Here is a 19,271-nt window from a genome sequence, read left to right on the forward strand (position 1 = left end):
TTACTTGACAAATTACGAACATGGCAGATTAGCACATGACTGAGATCATAGACGACCTCCTCAACTTTCACAAATTACTGAAGGTCCCCAGGTAATACTAGTCCCTTTCAAACAGGGCTAAAGTGACTAATAGGAACGACAGTTTTTGAAAATGGTCCAGTATTGAGAGAGTGCTGCAGCTGGCAGCGGCAAAACATGCTATCGCTGTAACCACTCAGGGCAGGTGCGCCCCATCAGTTTATGTCCATTAAAAGTGCTTGTTTTTGCCACTAAGAGGTTCAGATTGTTATTATGAGTGTCTTACAACTTTTTGGGAAGGGACCTACAGAGCAGGGGCGATTGCTCTGAGACAACAAGGGAGGCTGAGCTTCCTCTAAAAGTTCATAGAAGAAATGGTCAAATGTGCACTATTGAATTTACATTAAAATACGAATTTACATTGCATTAAACGTGTGCAAGGATTCGTTTAATGTCACGACTATGATGTTCAAACATCAGCTGTTTGTCACCAGTTTTCAAACGCGACCTCCCTGCAGCAAAGCGAGACGGTCATTGGATGAATGCGACAAAATCGTCACTTCCAGGGAGGCTCAGCTTCCCTGGGACCTAATGGAGTGGTAGGTGGGAGAGGACGCTCGGTGTATGCACATATATACATATATTTGCGAGAGGAGTCTTCTGACAGAGTGCCTCGAGTTACTGCCTCGCTACAATATGACAAATTTTATGATGTAAACTTAAAGTGAGCTTCCCCTGTTTGAAAGACCAGTAGCACTGCCACAGAGAAATGAAAAGTTTTTCCCGTACCATGTTCTTGTTCCAGTCAGTTTTGTGTCCGAGTTTCGCAAAGGGAGAGGCCTCATTCTGAAATCTTGTGGACTTTTTCCACATTGTCGGAATCCGCTAAATATTCAACCATGTCACTGAAAATCTTTTAGATAAGATTAAGATGTGCTTTCTGTACTCCAACACAACAAACTATCACTGGCACTTCTCTCTCCATCTCTCAGTTTTCTTCCTACAACGAGTCACCTCTCCTGAGATCCAAAGACTTCTCATTAGCCAGACTCAGACATCAAACAAACTGGAACAAGTAAAAGGTATAGAAAAAGGTTTCATTTCCCCATAGGGTCCTTTTCGTAATGTTGTAAGACACTCAGAATAACAATCTGAGCCTGTTAGTGGTTAAAACAAGCATTTTTAATGGCAGTAAATTGACGGGGCGCTTCTGCCCAGAGTGGTTACACTGTAGCGAAGTTTACCGCTGCCGGCTGCAGCACCATCTCTCAATACTGAATCAATATCAAAAACTGTTGTGCCAGTGGGCCAGTGAGAAAAATACCAGAGCTTCCCTTTAATTGTTCATTCAGCTTTAGGCTTAGTGTATGAAAAAATAAATCCTGTTTCAGTCGAGGGGACGCTGGGCAGGACTGAAGAGTCTGAATGAGAATTGTGGATACTGATTGCATCATATTTTTCTGTTGAAGACTTACTACAAAGTTTAATGGTTTGAAGAATCTGTGTGTGTGTGTGCGTGTGCATGTGATGTTTGATGTAGTGCACACCTAAAGGTATTATTAACAATGACAGTCTAGAAGGTTCAGTTCAGTTTTCACTGCTTAAAGATTTTATGAGCGCCAGACTTCAAATTTACAGAAAGGTCACACACTAATATTTTTCATACAATACTTAATAAGATTTTTAAGTTATATCATTTATGTATGAAATACTTTGCGTAATAAGGCGCTTACATTAACCGCTGCAGTGCGGCCAGGGGAGCTTCCACAAAAAAATGTTTCAAATAATGACTGACCATGTATTTAATTTCACCATGTTGTTACAGGAAAGGAGGTCGGGTGGGGTGTGAGGGGGCAGGGAGTGGAGGGAGAGTGGGATGTGAATGGCTTTGGAACAGTGCTGAACATGGCTCCCCACTGGGACTCAAACCAAGGGCAGAAAAAAAAAGCAGGCAAACATCAACAGCACACAGATCCAAATTGCTTGCTAACACACACATGAGCACACACATCCACACACACACTCATAAATCCACACAAACCCACACATAATAGGCCCATACAAGAATGCAGACACGCAGACACCCTCAGACGCCCAGATATATAATAACAAATGCTTGTATAACACAGAAATCAAATTCAGGGTTCATCTTGCAATCTGAGCCTCGCAAACTCAATTCCCCTCTGCCGTCTAGCCGCCCTCACGTTCCACGTCTTTTCCATGCGAACGAATGGGGTCAGTATCGTCACATAAACATCATTCCCCCCCCCTCTCTCTCTCTCTTTGCTTTCTCAGTGAATGGATGCTGAGCACTGGTGCATATCTACGCAGGGATGGCAAGGGCACTGAGGAGAGAAAATCAATACTATATCTCACCACTAAGCACAATCCCAACCAAAAGCAGCTGGAGTTTGCAGGTTGCTCCATAAACTGGACGGCTTCATCTGGCTGGCCGCTGTGTCGGTGGATTGCTACAGTAATGCACTAGAGCACAATGGCCTAGGCCGGAGCCTGCCAGACACTGAGGTGCACACACATACAAAAACACACACACATACACAGAGACAAACAGCACGCTCCCAGGGGCTGGGGAATAGCAACAGCAATGAGAAAAACTCTCATGAGGCAGGAGCAGGGTTGACAAACACAGTCTCTCCTCCGTCACAAGCAAGGGAAAGCACCCGTGGACCATTTAGCCCACCCTTACTGCGGACTCACACACACTTGCACGTACACATATATACATTTACACCCGGACATAGCATACACAGAGAGGGCCCTTAAAATACCTGTTCTAAAAATAGCAGGCGGGAAGCGGGAAACGGGACTGAGGCTATTATTATTGCGCACACGTCCTGCCTGGTCCCACCAAGGAAAGGGAAGAGACTAATGATTTTCCTGGTGCAAGCAATTAAAAAACTATTTGTCACCTGCCAGGCTGCATATGACGTTAGGGGCCTTGGCAGAGGACCACAGAGTAACTCCACATATACACACTGTACACACACAAAGTGGGTTGCACCTTAGCGAGCAGTCCAGAGGCAGAAATGGTGCATGAGAAACAGGTGAAGCTGAAGGGTCACAGGAAAAAAAAGGGAAAATGAGGTAAGAAGGGAGGAAACGGTGCTTTGGATAGACGAACAGAGTTGGGTAAACGGCTGATTTATCCGGACAGGTTAATACCAGGCCAGACAGCGCCTCATACAGCACACTGCCATCAGGAAGTCATGTAATATTTAGACTCCAGCCAATGAAAGTCATTCTCCTGCTGCTGGGCTCCTGGCTAAAATAGAAATGTATATTTCCCCCCCTTCTACCTCCCTCACGCCTTAAGAGCACAAGAAGAGAGAAACGCCAACTCTCTGCCATCCATATCCCACCCTGGCTCTGCCTCTCGCTCCCTGTCTCTGTCGGGCTGCCTCCCCTGGAGAACAGTGTGAAACATGCAGGTTTATACACACGTTCATTTCAACTGAACTGCTGTAATCCCTGCTGGATTTGTCTAAGTGGTTTAAGGAATTTTAGCACACCCAAGGAAAAAAAAAGTCAAATCACATTTCATTGAAAATCAACATTTTAATATAATTAAATAACTCCCCATTCGTGCTTTGCTACAGGTTCTGTATTAGGAGGTAAACAGTGTAAACACTACAGGGAGATGAGGAAGAGTCTGTCAAATGTGAGTTGAAGTAGCCACCGGGGAAGCCAACTTTTTTTATGTTTTGTTTTTTTGTAGCTCTCCCCTGTTGGGATCCAAAAGGAGGGGAGTCTCTCCTTTGCAGAGTGTGTGAGGGTTAGGATGGGCCACACAGGGGGCACTCAGGCTGAATAAAACCTCCCACTATTTATAAGGAAACATCCTCTGATGCTGCCACAGGAGGCCAATATTGGGCTATGGGAGACAACCGATATAAATTGGGAGGGGGCAGTAAATAATATTAAGACAAGCGTTATGCCTCCCTTGCACTACGCAGCCCTATCCAGATCCAGCTTCAAGCATACACTCGGCTGCAGTAATTTACGAGGCAGCTCGTTAACGTCGGGTGATTTGCACTGCTCGTTTGCTCCCGCTCATCTCTACCAAATGATATCATCTTCTACCTCTAATCTTCCAACTCTAATCCCCCATTCTCAAAGCACCTCCGCCCCTCCCACCCCTTGTTTCCTTCCCTCCTGCCATTCCTCCTCTCCTACCCTTCTACATTTTGCTTTCTCTCTCCCTCCCTCCCTCCTCCTCTCAATCTCCGTGTCTTCTCAGGTTTGTGTGGGCGAGTTTTGAGATGGGGGAGCAGACAGAGATAGGAGCCAAGCCGTCCCACTGAAGGGTGTGTGCGCATGTGTGTTCAATATGACATCTATCCAGATCAAAAAAGACTAAAAGAAGTCTGGTTTGACTCTGAAGGCTTTATGTGCCCTTGTAGTTACTTTTCCACTGCCCCCTACTGAGAGAGAATGAGAGCAAGAGCCAAAAAAAAAAAAAAGCGAGATTTTCTCTTAAAACTTGCAGAGGGGAGAAAGCTCAGCAATCCTGGGGAGACAGTGGCAGAGAGAAATAAAGACAGATAGAGCGGTGGAATGAGGGGTGGGGGTCAGAGCAGAACAAAAGGCAGAAGAGAAAGGAAAAGATTAAAAGAAGGGGATATAAGGCAAAGACACAGATGAAAACAATGTTCATAACAGAGATTGTTATTGACAATTAGGGGAACGAATGGCATTGTTTTTATCCATAATAAAATACCTTTGAGGCTCCCAGAACTTTACTATTCTCATTCATCTAATAAATTGATTCAACCACGTTGGCCCAATACGTTATCTTTATCTTATATCTCTTCCACAAACAGTCCTTAGTCTCTTCATCCCTAACCCACAGAGAAATCAGCTTCTCTCAGACCAGATGCAGCTAACGCCCTCAGATAGACAGATTTTCACAATGAAAATTGGCAATTATAGAAATTGCAATCAGAGCTGTTGGTGTGTATGTTGATGAGCGGTGGCTGGTTAAAGGGGAATTGAGATCGATATCAGACTGAATGCAGAGTGAATGACTCTGGCCCCGTATTACCACGGCTCGCCTTTGCTCTTCTCCTCAGTCTTCAGGACCACACTTTCCCTGTCTTCCCTCTTACCTCTATCCTTCCCTTCCCTGTCTCATCTTTGCCTCTATGACACATCCAAGTGATCGTGTCGGGATGTCAGCCCTCATCCACGGCTAATTGGGGCTCAGAGGAGTAATCAGGGCAGGACAAATCGGACAGTTCTGGTCATTAGCTGTGACCAGTGTTCTCTGGGAAGCTGGGAGATGCACGCACAATTCTGCCATCACGCCTGAGTCGGCGTAGTGACACGGGCAGATCTGTGGCTTGACATGAGTGGGGGCGCAGAGATTGGCACAGCACTGAACAGACTTAGCGTGGAGCCATTGATCTCCTCCGCTTTCTAACACGCACAGGCAGGACGCAAACACAAATAAGCCTGGCTAGTGACACGATGCACAGGGACTCATATGGCAGGAGGCAGGAAAAGACTTGTGGAGGGAAAGCTCATCGAGTACAACACGGAGGGTTACATCAAATCAGGATTGAGGTTTCTTCAACAAGCTTACAGTTTTAGAGCTATTTTAATCTCAGCGCTCGCATTATCGGCAAGGGACTCAGACATTTGATTCCTGCTCTGGTTATGCCTACCATACACCAGTAGACTGTGAAAATACTTCTTAAAGACTAAAGTCTGACACCCTCTCACATCTAAAGACTGTGAGTTTTTTAGTCACACACTATAAGATTTTACAAAGACTGGGGAACTTGCAGGGCCGCTATTTGCAAGATTGCTAGATTCCTTTTGAGATTATAACATATCAGCTCCTGGTGGAAAATATTACACCAGACATGTTAACGATTCCTTATGAGTACACAAAGATGCATAACTCTAGAAACACAAGATAAAAGGCAACTGTAAATTCAGCACCAATAGACTCCATAAAGACAAACTGTATGAGTATAAGCTTTACATTTTGGATTTTGTTGCCTCGACTCAGAAACATTCACAGTTGGTTAGCTGTGCTATTGTAGTGGGAGCAGACTGTGGGAATAAGAGGAGAACTGTTTCAAAAATTAAGATTTCTCACTAAATAAATGCTGGTTGGTGGATCAGATACAAGTTGAATTAAACAAAGACTTTTGTTCACTCCACAACTCCACCAGTTTCTCCTCCTTTTCCACAGTCCAAGAGAACCAAAAGTTTTTCATGTTCTTGCCTCCCCGGAGTCCCCTCTATGTTCTACATGCTTTGCTGCTTCTTGTTTAGTGCCGAATTTTCACTATCTGGATGAGCCAAGACTAAAAACTTAGGAATATAATAAACATGTTTGATTTTGTTGCAAGATGAGAAAAAGCAGACTGAGTTTTATGACCAGCTTACACCAACGACCAAGATCACGAGCTATCCAGTGGAAAGACAGCAGGAAAAGTAAAATATTGGTGTCAATAACAATCTCGGAAGTCACAAAATGTAAACACGTCGATGGTGGCTCCTTCTAAAAAAATGGGGCCCATGACTCTGGAGCAAGATGAATGTCAATTCGTCTTACTGGCAGAGGCTTAACCTTTCAGGATAACTGAATTATTTAAGCACCACGTACCTGTTGTGGGCCTCTGTTTCTCCGTCTGGGCTGAGGCTGGTTAGGAGGCTGCATGAGTCTATGGCCATGCACGCCTCTTTGGCCGCAGAGTGAAAATGGCAAGACAAATGCGGCAGGGGATTTGTGATAATTGGCCGTGCTGGTGGGCTAGGCGACGGGCCTAGAGAAAAGGTCGCAGGCACTGAGAAACAGATCAGTCTGCCAGGAGGAGAGGAGGCTCTGTGCGCCTCTGGGGTTTAGCTCAACTTCCTTCTCGTTTTGTTCATGTGGGGAGAGAGTGCTCCAGCATGGGCCATTAATTAAGCACCAGAGTAACCTTCAATTTGTTTAGAGGTCAGAAGCCCCGGTGTCACTATTTTGGGCAGAAACCAACTCAGAACTCACTCAGTGTTGTCTCTGAGAGTTGAGAGGTGCTCAGAGGACTAGAGGAAAAGTGATGGAGTGGGACATGTTTGATTGTTTATAAGTAGAGAAGTAAGAGAGGGTTAATGTCAGATGCACTGTTTCTGTGTGACTGCACACAAGGAGGAGGAGAAGCGAAGGAGATGAGGGGAGCCACGGGGACATGGCTCACACCCCGACATGCTCGTGAAGCAGCTGTTCTCCTCATGGCAGAGAGAGTGGGGGCCTGCCAGCAGCAGCATGCTGCTGAGAGCATCATGGTCTCCCACCATAGCGCAGAAACAGAACGGCAAAGCCTGATACACACACACATACACACACATGCAGGCCAGCATGTGCGCACGCTGACAGATATAGACACACGCTCAAATTCTATATACTGCCACCCATTCTCCTGCCAGTCCACTCTTCAGGTTTTGAGCTGAACAGCAATGTCAGGTGTTGGAGTCAAATTCATATGCTATAAATCTAATCTCATACTCTGTAGAGGTGCATTTCCACTTGATACAAACAACAGCCTGCATAGCTAAAGGCAATTATATTTCTACTGCCTCCATTTGCCCTGAGGTTGTAGACAGCCAGTCAAAACCTCGCCAGGTTTTCCTGCCTCTCTACCCTCTCAGTGAAATCAACAGAACGGTGCCCAGGCTCATCCATGATTTATTTCAGTGAAATATTCATTATGTAGCCTTGCATAGTCTGGACGTATCTGATGTGAATCTGGACCTGACAGCTCTGCTCCGTCATCACACATCACCTGAGCCACTCTGAATCCGGCACCTGTCTCCCAGTGCTCAACACAGAGGCAACTAAACTGATCCGAATGAATAGAGAACTCTGGTAGATATAAAGAATCCATCTGTCTGCCTTTAGCCTGCAGGCATGTGGCTCTGGGTCTGTAGCTACTGTATCCTGCTTGCACACCGACCTATGACGGATCACTGCAGCAAAGGAGCTACTCAACTTTTCCCATTTAATTAGTAAGAGAGGCCTCTGGCCCGACTGGCGATGTGGTGGCGTGAGGCGCAACGAGTGCATGTGTGGGACCCTGCACATGATCTGCTGACAGCATTGGCCAGGTGTATTGATCTTTGGAGATTGGTGGGCTTGTTATGAGAGGGGAATAGCATGGGAGTTCAAAGAGTCTGGGTGGTTTTTGATAAATCAGCCAAAAAAAATAAGCACTCTGATGTGGTGAACAGCTAGAAAGGTTAGAACAAAGTGCGTTTCAGCACCATGGACAGCACCACACAGACTCCACTGCTCAAGGTTCCCTTAAATCACAGAGTTATCACTCTGCCTGTCCAATTAAGTAACCTTTGAATTATTCCATAAATTAAAATAGCTGAAATACTCTCTAATAGTGCTGGAATGATCACAGGGACAACAGTGACAACTCATTTTCCTACATAACACTAATTCAAGTGGTTCCAAAGTCATTATACTCTGAAGGACTAATGTAATAAGAAAAATGTAACTGCAGTGAATGGTGATATTAATAATGTATTCATGTGAGACAGAGACTAGAGCACAGTGGCCTAAGAAGAGGAAGGTAAGAGGGAGAAAGTGATAGCTGTGAAGAAACAAGGTCGTCAGCATTCCCTCCTGCCTTACGAGTCATTTCATTATCTCATGCCTCTCCTCCTCTTTAAAGTAGGAAAAGCGGGAAAGGCTATTGACCCCTCTCTGTGTTCGTGGCAGGCGGCAGGACAAATGAAGTTTCCCTTCAGACCCCCTCCGTATTAATATCATAATTATCCCCACCTCTGTGCCCCCGTCGGCCAGCGCAAACTCCACTGTCTGATTTGATGGAGAGGCGCAGGCAGGGAATTACATTCGATTAGCACTAAACAAGAGAAGGGGACACGGAGCAATAGAATCAATCAGTGCCACCGGGATAGGAGAGATCCTCGGTGTCAGTGAGTGTGTGTCTGTCTGTGTGTCATGACAGCTTGTGGATGGAAAGAAAGATGCGAAGAGGTAGGGGAGGCCAGGGACAGATGTAGCACGGGACGAATAAAGGAGCCACGTTTGAAGCTTCCACAGAAAGTTACCAGGTTTTACTAAGCGTTTTTTTAGGTAAAACTTTATCAGTTGTATTTTTTGAATACTGCCCTGAGATCAAATGTCCAGGAAGCCAAACAAGTATTATAAGAATCAGTGTTTTGTAAGCTAAAAACAGAAATAACTAACATGCCAAACTAGCACTCAGAATCGCTGACATGAGGTCAAAACATGGCTGGTAATACTGGGGATGGTTTTAACGCCATGTTACTACTGTCTCTGAACCAAATACTTTCACTTAGATTTTAAAAACCTACAAACCGACATAAACTAGATTACATGCTAATCGGCTGCATGCTAATAGTCAGTGGAAAAGCAGGTTGATTACTATAACTATAACTGGCACATAACTATAATTTGAGGCTTCCCTGTTTTTTGTCATGTAACCTAGGATCAAAAAAGGTGGTCATTATTTTTTTAAAGAAATAAATGGTCACGGTAACGTAAATGATTAATGATCTTTTTTCATTTTGAGCATTTAATTGATTAATTATTTATAATTTAGACATGTTAGAACTGTTGCTGCACACTTGTAACAGTGGAGTGACTGCATTTAAATTTTGCAACCTGTACATATTTCATAAAACCACTTAAAGGTTCACTATGCAGGATTTTCCTAAAAAAAAATTATACTTATATTGAAGTAATCTCTTTTAATCATCACTTACGACCCACTAGAAGCGCGTGGCAATGTATTTTTTCAGTAGCCTGGTTCCAGACCATAGACCCCGCCCACTCAACTGAGTAGGCTTGCATCTCTGGTCTGGCATACTTCAATGAATTTGCGATTTATCTCGTCCAAACGATGGACGGACCAATGAACGCCGGGGGTCTAGCGATTAGCCAATCAGCGCCACGCTGATGTCAAGCTGTACGCCGGTGGGTAACTGGTAAGGATAGCAACAATGGTGACCGCTACAGATCCTACAGACAACATTAACGATGCTATCGAGGTATTTCGCCACTACTCGCGTTAATGGAAGACCAAATTAAGGAAGCTGCTAAACTGGATTTAACGGCGATGCAGCTGGGCGTGCACGACGACGGAGACATTTTAAACGGGCAATGCTCGCTTGTTTTCGGCACCCCCGAGGCATGGATACTAATGACGTCAGATTCTGGGTGAGTCGTTGATCTCTACTGATTGGTTAGGGAAAAAATCAAATTCCCTCCCCCTTGTAAATCGCCTTCAATGGAAGCCATGTCAGACTGAAGGTTCTGGGAGCTTCAGTCTGACACTCAGGCTATTTTTTCAGAGTAATCTCGGCTCCTGCAGTCTGCATGTCGAAGTATCCTGGAGCAAGATAGCTAACCCCAAATTGCTCCCGATGGCTGTTCCATCAGTGTGTGAGTGTGTTAAAAACTAAGTAGCAGGTGGCACCTTGTATGGTAGCCTCGGCCACCAGTGTGTGAATGTGACTTGTGGTGTAAAAAGCGCTTTGAGTGGTCAGATGACTAGAGAGGTGCTATACAAGTTCAGGTCCATTTACCATTCCATAGACTCTGCTGTCTTCCTGTTTTTTTTTTAAATTTCCTTCTTATTTTGTGTGTTCAGGACGTTTATGGGCGCGTACCCTGACAGTGCTCAAGTGAGGTTGGAGCTTTATAAGAAGGTAATGACTGTGCCAGACCATAAGCAGCAGGCATCCAAAAGACACAAAGCCTATTGGGGTGGATTTTGCATATCCATTTCATTCATTCATTTTCTGCAGATGCTTATCTTAGGGGCCGCAGGGGAGGTGGAGCCTATCCCAGCTGACATTGAGCAATGGGCGGGGACAGTTCATCAGACTATCACAGGGCTGACACATAGAGACAGACAACCATTCATGCTCACATTCACACCTACAGACAATTTAGAGTCACCAATTAACCTGCATGTCTTTGGACTGTGGGAGGAAGCCAGAGTTCCCAGAGAAAGCCCAAGCTGACACAGGGAGAGCATGCAAACTCCGCACAGAAGGGCTCCTCCACCCTGGGCTTGAACCCCCACCCTACGTTGGAACCAGGAACCCTCTTGCTGTGAGGCCACAATGCTAACCACTGCACCACCGTGCCACCAGCAAATTAACTATTATAGTGAGTTTTTGATTTACTGGTCTCCATTATTTCTTAAAGTATCTGCTTTTTCACTCCAGCTGTAACTGACATTTAAAGAGTAAATACATATTGTTATGATGGTAATGATGAGATTGCGTTGAAAATATACCATGGTGTGGCAGAGAGCCCACTTTTTTTCCCTCCACCAAATCCACTGAAATGGGAACTTTTTCTGAGTGACAAACCACACAGTCCGCTCTGGGCAGCTCTCTGTCTCAGCAGCAATTTGGATTCATTGTTTGCAACCCCAGATAACTGCGGTGGTACTTTTCTTCAGTCTCAGCCATTTGCAGGGATGGGCCAGACATTTTAAAGTGGTCTAATGCCATAGAGAGGTGGAGGTAGTGTGGTGGGGATGAGCAGATTGAGAGTGAGAGGTGAAAAGAACAAAAGAAAATGAATGGAGTGAGGGAGGACCCCCCTCGCAGGTCTTCATTCCCGTCCCCTGTCTCATTACCCAGGCTTTGACTCAATAAAGAGTGGATAAAGAGTGGATAAAGAGGCACACACCCACAGGCTAAACCCCCCTCCCTAAAACACCTTTCACCAACCTCTCTCCGTCTGTCTTTCTCGCCTTCTTGCGCACACATATCCAAAAATACACACATATACACACTGTCCCCTTTCTCCTTTTCTATTCTGCTGTTTTTTTCCTTCAAATCTTTAAATCTATCTTTCTCTCCAGCTCACCCTTCAGTGTTTTTTTTAGCCCAACTTTTAAAAAGTTGTGTCCATCTCACTTGCTCTCTCATTCACAGTCTGTCTCTACCCTCTCTGTCCTCTGTGTTCCCTCCCTGTTGGTGCTGTGTAATAGGAGTTATTTTCATCCCTGTCTCTCCGTGACTGTGGCCGCTGGATGGCTGAATATTTACATTTTTCACTCACTGGTGACCTTTCCCTGTTGCCGCTCTGGGAGCTCCAGTCTCCTTGCTGCTCTGCTGTTGACAGACTACTGCCTGCAAATCTCATATGGACACAGCAAATGGTACACAGGGAGTCAGGGACAGAGGGTTCAGAGACTGGAGAAAGGTGGAAAAAAAGAGAGACAAAGAAAGACCGGGGCTGACTGTCAGTTGTCTGACTGAAAGTGGCTTGAAGAGACAGAGGTGCTGAAGGTCTATCTGCATCTGCAGAGATATGGACTGAAGTGATCTAATCTTTTACCTCTAGTGTCATTGTGACTGTGGTTTCCTGTCAGCACAGATGGTCGGCAATAAACTGCCTGAAAAGAGATGTAAATCTGGGGCTCTAGAAATGCACCGTCTCTAAGAAAATACTTGGTTGTAAATAAATGGGTTTTTTTTGTTTGTTGCGTAGCAGAAGGTCCTCCTTTTTTTTTTGAATGGGTAGATGTGTTAGCTGCATACCAGGGCCCTGTGACTCATGTAAGGGGATCTACTGAGCAGTGTGAGAGAAGGAGAGGTGAAGGCCAGGGATTCACTAACCCAGTAGCTGTGTTCTGCAGCAATATATAAAAAAATAAAAGTTGAGTCGGTGAACTCCTGAAAGTTTGATGGGTGTTTACGTGTGTGTATGCTGAAACTGGCAGAAAGAGGCTGTGAAAATGAGGACTGTGGTTTTAAAAAGCGAGTGACCCAGGTTGACCCCCAGCTCTCTGTATTACTCCTCTTTTGTGTGTACGCACGCTTTCATCCCCTGGTTGCACTCCTTTAGGTCTGAAATAAACCTTAAAAGATAGGTTCACTTTAAAAACGTCTGTCTTAAAACAATACCCACATGCCTGTATGTTGAAAGAGTTGTCTAGCACTGCAAGTGTTTTTCCTCTCTATAGTGGCCATGAAGAGTCTTCCACTGACGCAATTCCAATATCAGGGAAAAGAGACAAATTCCACATCCCTCAACTGAAGCTACAGTATAAGAATTAAGTAGTCTAAATTAGTCAAATCCAGAGGTGGAAGAAGTTTTCAGATCCTTTACTGAAAGGAATACTTCACTGACAAAATGTCCATTTGTAAATCAGTTTGTCATGCCGTGTTACCTTGAAACTTTTTCTTGCATGTCTCAATGGAAAACAGCTAACATGAGGATCTATTGATTGACTGATCGAGGACCATTTCACAAAAGCAAAGTATATCAAAACATCTATTTACAAACGCTCACACAACTCGTGCAGTATAATCCAAGTCGTATTTATTCAATAGCATGCTCAGTACTTTGCAAACACATGCACTTTCACGAAAAAAACACAGTATTGGAGTCTGACTTTAAGAGAGCACAGATAAGTTTCACTTACAGTTCAAATTTAAATGGTTAGGTTTTTACGAAAATGCATGTTTTTAGGAAGTACTGAGCGTACGACTGGGGACACTGGACTGTTTGAGTTGTGTTGAGTTTCTGAATGGATGTTTTGATATAGTTTTGCTGTTGTTAAATCTAGTACACAATCTGTTTTCTTGATGAGTTCAAGGTAACACAGCATGACTAAGTGATTTACAAATGTTCATCTTGTGTGTGAAATGAAAATACTAATACAGCAATACAAAAACACTCTAGTCCAATTAAAGATCCCGCATTTAAAATCTGAAAGTGTGAAAGTACACATGTATCATGTGCGAAATGTGCTGAAAGTATCAGAGGTAAAACTGCTGCAGAAAAAAATGGCCCCTGACTGCTATATTACTACACATTACAGAATATGTTTGGTAACACTTTACTTGAAGGTATCTACATAAGGGTGACATGACACTGTCATGAACTTGTCATAAACATTATGTACATGTCATAAATGTTCATGACTGCTGTCATTAAGTGTCATTCATTTATTGTAATGACAAGTTGACAGTGTTTACATTAACATAAAGACATCCTCTGGTAATGTCATCCTGGTTAATGTCAACTTGTCATTATAAGGACATCCCAAACAAATTTAATGTCAATTTGTCATGACAAAGACAACTTCTGGTAATGTCACTTTGATTAATGTCAAGTTGTCATAATCAAGACAACCCAAACAATGTCAACTTGTCATTACAAAAACCAAATGACACTTAATGACAGCAGTCATAAACGTTTATGACATGTACATAATCTTTATGACGAGTTCATGACCGTGTCATGTCATAGTTATGACAGTGTCATGTCACTCTTATGTAGATACATTCACGTAAAGTGTTAGCATATGTTTTAATACAAATTCATTAATGTGTACACAGCATTTTAACTCAAACATTTCAAGTACTTATTGGTTAGCATTGTCGCCTCACAGCAAGAGGGTTCCTGGTTCAAACCCAGGGTGGGGAAGCCCTTCTGTGCATGTTCTCCATATGTCAGCGTGGGTTTTCTCCAGATACTCCAGTTTCCTCCCACAGTCCAAAGACATGCAAGTTAATTGGTGACTCTAAGTTGTCCATAGGTGTGAATGTGAGTGTGAATGGTTGTCTGTCTCTATGTGTCAGCTCTGTGTGATAGTCTGGCAACCTGTCCAGGGTGGACCCTGCCTCTCGCCCATTGTCAGCTGGGATAGACTCTAGCACCCCTTTGACCACTAATAGGATAAGCAGTTATGGAAAATTAGTTCCCATTAGGTCAGGTACAAAGTTACCTTGTAAGAGATCAGAAAATGGGAAACCACTGGTTTTATCTTTAACAATATATTGTATTTCATAAGCATATTTATTCAAAATAGTAATTTGACTAGCGACTAAAGTAACAAATGTAGTGTATTTTCCACCACTGGTCAAATCAGTCTCCAAATTTACAGTCTTCAGTATGACAAAAGAGAATTTTATACCAGAAAGGCTGTAACTTTGGAAGCTACCCACTTTACTGACTGAGGTATGGAATACATTTTTTGCATACAACATTTGTTGTCGATTTGTTCACCATTTCTTATATTGAGGTGGTGTTGGGATGGGATCTTTTCTTGTCCAGTATCAACAGGAGGAATCATTACAGCAGCCAGTATTTCAATGCACACATGGTAATGTCACTATTGTATTAAGACTTAAAGAAAACATGTACCTCTCCTTTAAGAGAGCTCCTAATAAAACCACAAAATGACTCTAGAAAGTCAACACAAGATTTCCCTGTCAGTTTGCAAATGGAAGCAGATTAAAGGTAATATGCAGGCTCACCAAACAGTACAAGAGCTTCCTCTGATCATTCCCAAAGTCTAAACATATACCATGGTGTCTTGTGTTATTTCCAGAATCAGAGTGATAAATTCCACATACTGTTGTTTCATTGTTTTTCTTGCTTTCACTAGGTAGGCTCTTTTAATAAAACACAGAACCTCTAATCATTTGGAAAATATATATAAGTGAAAATAGCCTGAGTGGCTTCGCTGATTGAACTCAGAAAGACAGCCAGAGACATGCTTTTTGTCTGCTCGTGTTGTTATGACTGCTTGTAACACACACACAGCCAACAGACAGAGCGAGAGAGAAATAAACAGTTGTTGTTTGAAAGCTTTTGTTTGCTGTGGGAACACTCTAATTATTTTGATTAGTATTTAAGCATTGTTCAGGCCAGTTCTTCCCTTTTGTCTTTTCCCAACCGGTCTGCTCTCTCTTTTGCTAACAGACATTGTACGGCGGGTTGGTTAGACCACAGATGAATTTGTCTTCTGGGTCTATTCAGTACAGCAGGGATGTTGTGACTCGACAATTCTTGTCTTTCAGAAAATACAGCTTAGAGGAACTGAACTGGCGGCATACTAGCCAAAGTGTATCTATCCCAAAGATGCTTTTTCTCCACATGTTGTTTGCTAGAATATATGTAAGACGTAGAAGTACAGATAGATAAATAGACAGATATATAGACGAAAATAGCAGCGGCACCACACAGCCCTATTCTCGGCGTGTGTGCTTTTTGCTCCCCTAAAATTGTGTGTGTGAATGGTTGTACGTATCAGGCACCTTCCAACAATAATGGCTGCCATGCTAAACGAGAATGATGAGATGTATTGGGGAGGTGATCAAAGGACTACTATTTACAACCACTCTCAGCCTGCGGACTTGACGACCCACTGTAAGCACACTATACTGTACGGGGAATGTCTTCAATCACGCTTTTACTGCCCATCACTGCAGCTGTTAGACAGGGGAGATGGCAAAGCTTTTAGCAGACTGAGATACCGCCCTCGTGCTGGACGGCGTGTATGGGCAATGCCATCAGAAAAGTGAATGACTGGGAAAGATAAGGGGAAATGGAGGCTGGGGAGAGAAAAGAGAAGAGAGGGAGAGGGGGGGGGGGGGGGGGGGGGGGCAGAGTGGGGGGAGAGGTTGATGTCTGCCTGCCGGCTGTCAAAGGAAAATGCTTCAGCTAAATGGAAACTGATATCATGCAACTCATTCAAGTTCTTGTGGATAGGCTGGGAGAGTTTGAGGGTGAAACTAAAGTGTGGTGAACTGTAGAGGAGGAGAGCAGTTCTTACCTGGAGCAGCCAGTAGCACCTACGGTGGAAGGTGGGGATGATGGAGGAGTGGACGTAGCAGCCATACAGACACTGGAGAGAGAAAAAGAGGACATTACACTACAGTAAAATACACACAATAGGCTGACCTCTCTGCTGACCATGACAGCTGTGACCTCTGAACCCCTGACCTCTTCCGTCTTTACGTTAACTCCCACATGGACCTGCAGGCAGATGCTCACGCTATTGTTCTCGGAAACAAAGACAGTGACCTGGAAGTGGATGGGGTTAACCAGTCAGCACTGTCCCGGCATCACCACATGATTCCTTCCTTTCTTTCCCTCTTTCCCACTCTTACCCTGTCCTGCTTGGAGAAAGCCCCCTGACAGGATGATTCAGGTGCTCCTTACTCCAACCCCCCATCACCCCGCAGGGCACCCCGGCACATAACTAAAGCACAGTGTTATTAATATCCTTATCGTAAACAGATAATACTGTGCCTGGGGGCTCGTTACCGTGGAGAGAGCTAGGCAGGGCTGATAACGCCTCCTGGTATCTGGCAGAGGGGCCAGGAGACATTTTTCACCAGCCGGTAGCAGAGGCAAACGCAACAAAGCACCGTGCAGTGAGGAACAGGAGCGAGGCAGCACTTATCCTCCTCCCCATCCTCTCTCCTCCTTCAATCCTTCTCTGGGAGACCCACAGCCCTGGCTCCCAGGTGACCCAGAGGGATGGCTAGCCTGCTTTTGCTTGTTTACAGCAGCAACAACCCCAAACCCTCAGCAGCCAGGAAACAGGCTGTGATTTTTTGCGATATTTGTGAAAGGTGAGGGTAGGGTGGATTGCACTTAAGACGGGGAGCTTGGCTCTTACAGGAATAAATCAAACAAGCAGGTCGGGGAGGGCTGAGCTCCAATCCACTTTGGTATAGCTCTTTGTTTAGAAATTAGGAGAAACCACAGCTGGGTTGATACACGCACTGTTAGGGAAAGTGTGTGCATGTACAGACATGACACAGCTTCATTATTCAGGAGCCGTGTGTTCAATAAGTTAAGGCAGGTTTCCTCGGGCACTGGTAGATGTGAATGGGTAGGCAGTAGGGAAGGGGGCAGGTGTGGGGGAAGGGAAGAGGGAGCATGGGGGCGTTGGGCTACATTGCTTGGAGGACTGTGTGATAAATAGGTGCCTTGAGATGTGTTATGTGCTTGTCTTGTTTAACTAAAACCTAGTTAAAAAGAGCAGGGCCTGCAGAGGAAGTCAGTCTGTATAAACACTCATTTGCCAACATCAAACCATCTGATTAATTATACCAGAGTAGCACTGCACAGCTACACAGACTGGGCACATGGTGAGAGACACATTACGTCGCTAAAAACAACAAACACATCACACAGTTGCACAAACACGTGTGTGTGTGTGTGTGTGTGTGTGCTGTGTGGGTCCAACACATTCGCACGTGTAGACATCCAATGACCACTGCCTAACCTAGCACATTTGGCGCCTTTGGCTCAACCACCCGTCCCTTAAAAATATTATTATCATCTTTTATAATTATTGTATTTATTAAAAAGAAGAACAAGAACTAATTAGAAATAAACACAAATAAACAGCTCAGCTAACAAACAATGAGTAGCACACAATAAATCTTGCAAATTTTGTCTGGCTTTTGCTGTTTCATTTTTTAACTTTGACTTCTTTTACACTGTCTGTTCAAGGCGGGAATATCACGCCATTATTCCGCCTCGCTGTTCTTTATAAAAGGTGCAATTGTAGAATGGGAGGACAGAGATGTCTCGCCTTTAAGTCAGTAGCGGAGGTAGTAATAGGGCCGATTTAACGTCTGCGTAAACAGGATGGGACCGCAGACAGGACTGGTGTGACATTCTGATGATTAGTTATGTGTGCAACCCACCAGCGGGACATATGAAGGCAGCCAATAGCAGTTAGCAGCTAACTCAAAGAAGGAAAGCAGCCAAAAATGTCCACAAATTGGAAACACATGTAGTCCAGGAGCTCATTACCCTCTGAGCACAGGAAGAGATCAGCCGCCATGTTACAGGGACAGTAAGTGATTGTTATTGGTATGTTATGCTGTTGTTATTATTTAGAAAGTGCTGCCAACACGTATGTTATATGTCACAGTCCATGATGCCGGTATGCTGTTCAAAATCACACATAGGGGTGGCATGATGCTGCTGTTATTTGGTTCTGGTTCTGTGTAAAAATGCAAAGGCAGTGTTGAGAAGGGACTTTGCAGCAGCCCTGTTGCGTGATCTCTGAGTAAAAATGGCCCCTCTTACTTCTTACTTTCTTACTCTGATGCTCTCCAAACACACTCCACTCTACCATACCCATAAATCTCTAGAAGGTTCTGACTGTGATGATCACTTACTGATGAACTAGATGCACTAGAGGTGGTCCTCCTACAACAGACCCACTGTTAGCAGCAGATCTTTGTATAATTTTCTCGTCATGTTTGATTCTTTTGAACATAAGAAAAAATTTAATGAAAAGGTTTTTGGGGTGCATGGAGGGATGAGAGGGTTGGTGGCAATTTAAGTGCCTCCCCCTCTGCAAGGCGCCCTAGGCAACTGCCTTTGTCGCCTATACAGGGAGCTTCACCACTGCCTGACCAAATTCACAAACAACAAAAGTCACATCAGCTTTGACTCTTCC

The 19,271-nt window shown here is 44.2% G+C and overlaps 1 protein-coding gene across 8 annotated transcripts in view; it reads right to left on the bottom strand.

Annotated features, from left to right (window-relative positions):
* The window catches only part of camta1a (calmodulin binding transcription activator 1a), a 373,492-nt gene that overhangs the window by 61,439 nt on the left and 292,782 nt on the right, over nucleotides 1-19,271 (bottom strand). For all 8 annotated transcript variants that reach the window (XM_078169855.1, XM_078169850.1, XM_033630118.2 and 5 more), the window contains one exon: nucleotides 16,617-16,688. In XM_078169855.1, the coding sequence (XP_078025981.1) occupies nucleotides 16,617-16,688 (72 nt within the window). The remainder of the gene's footprint in view (nucleotides 1-16,616; nucleotides 16,689-19,271) is intronic.

This window comes from Epinephelus lanceolatus, chromosome 8 (genome assembly GCF_041903045.1).
Source record: "Epinephelus lanceolatus isolate andai-2023 chromosome 8, ASM4190304v1, whole genome shotgun sequence".
NCBI classification, from domain to species: Eukaryota; Metazoa; Chordata; class Actinopteri; order Perciformes; family Serranidae; genus Epinephelus; species Epinephelus lanceolatus.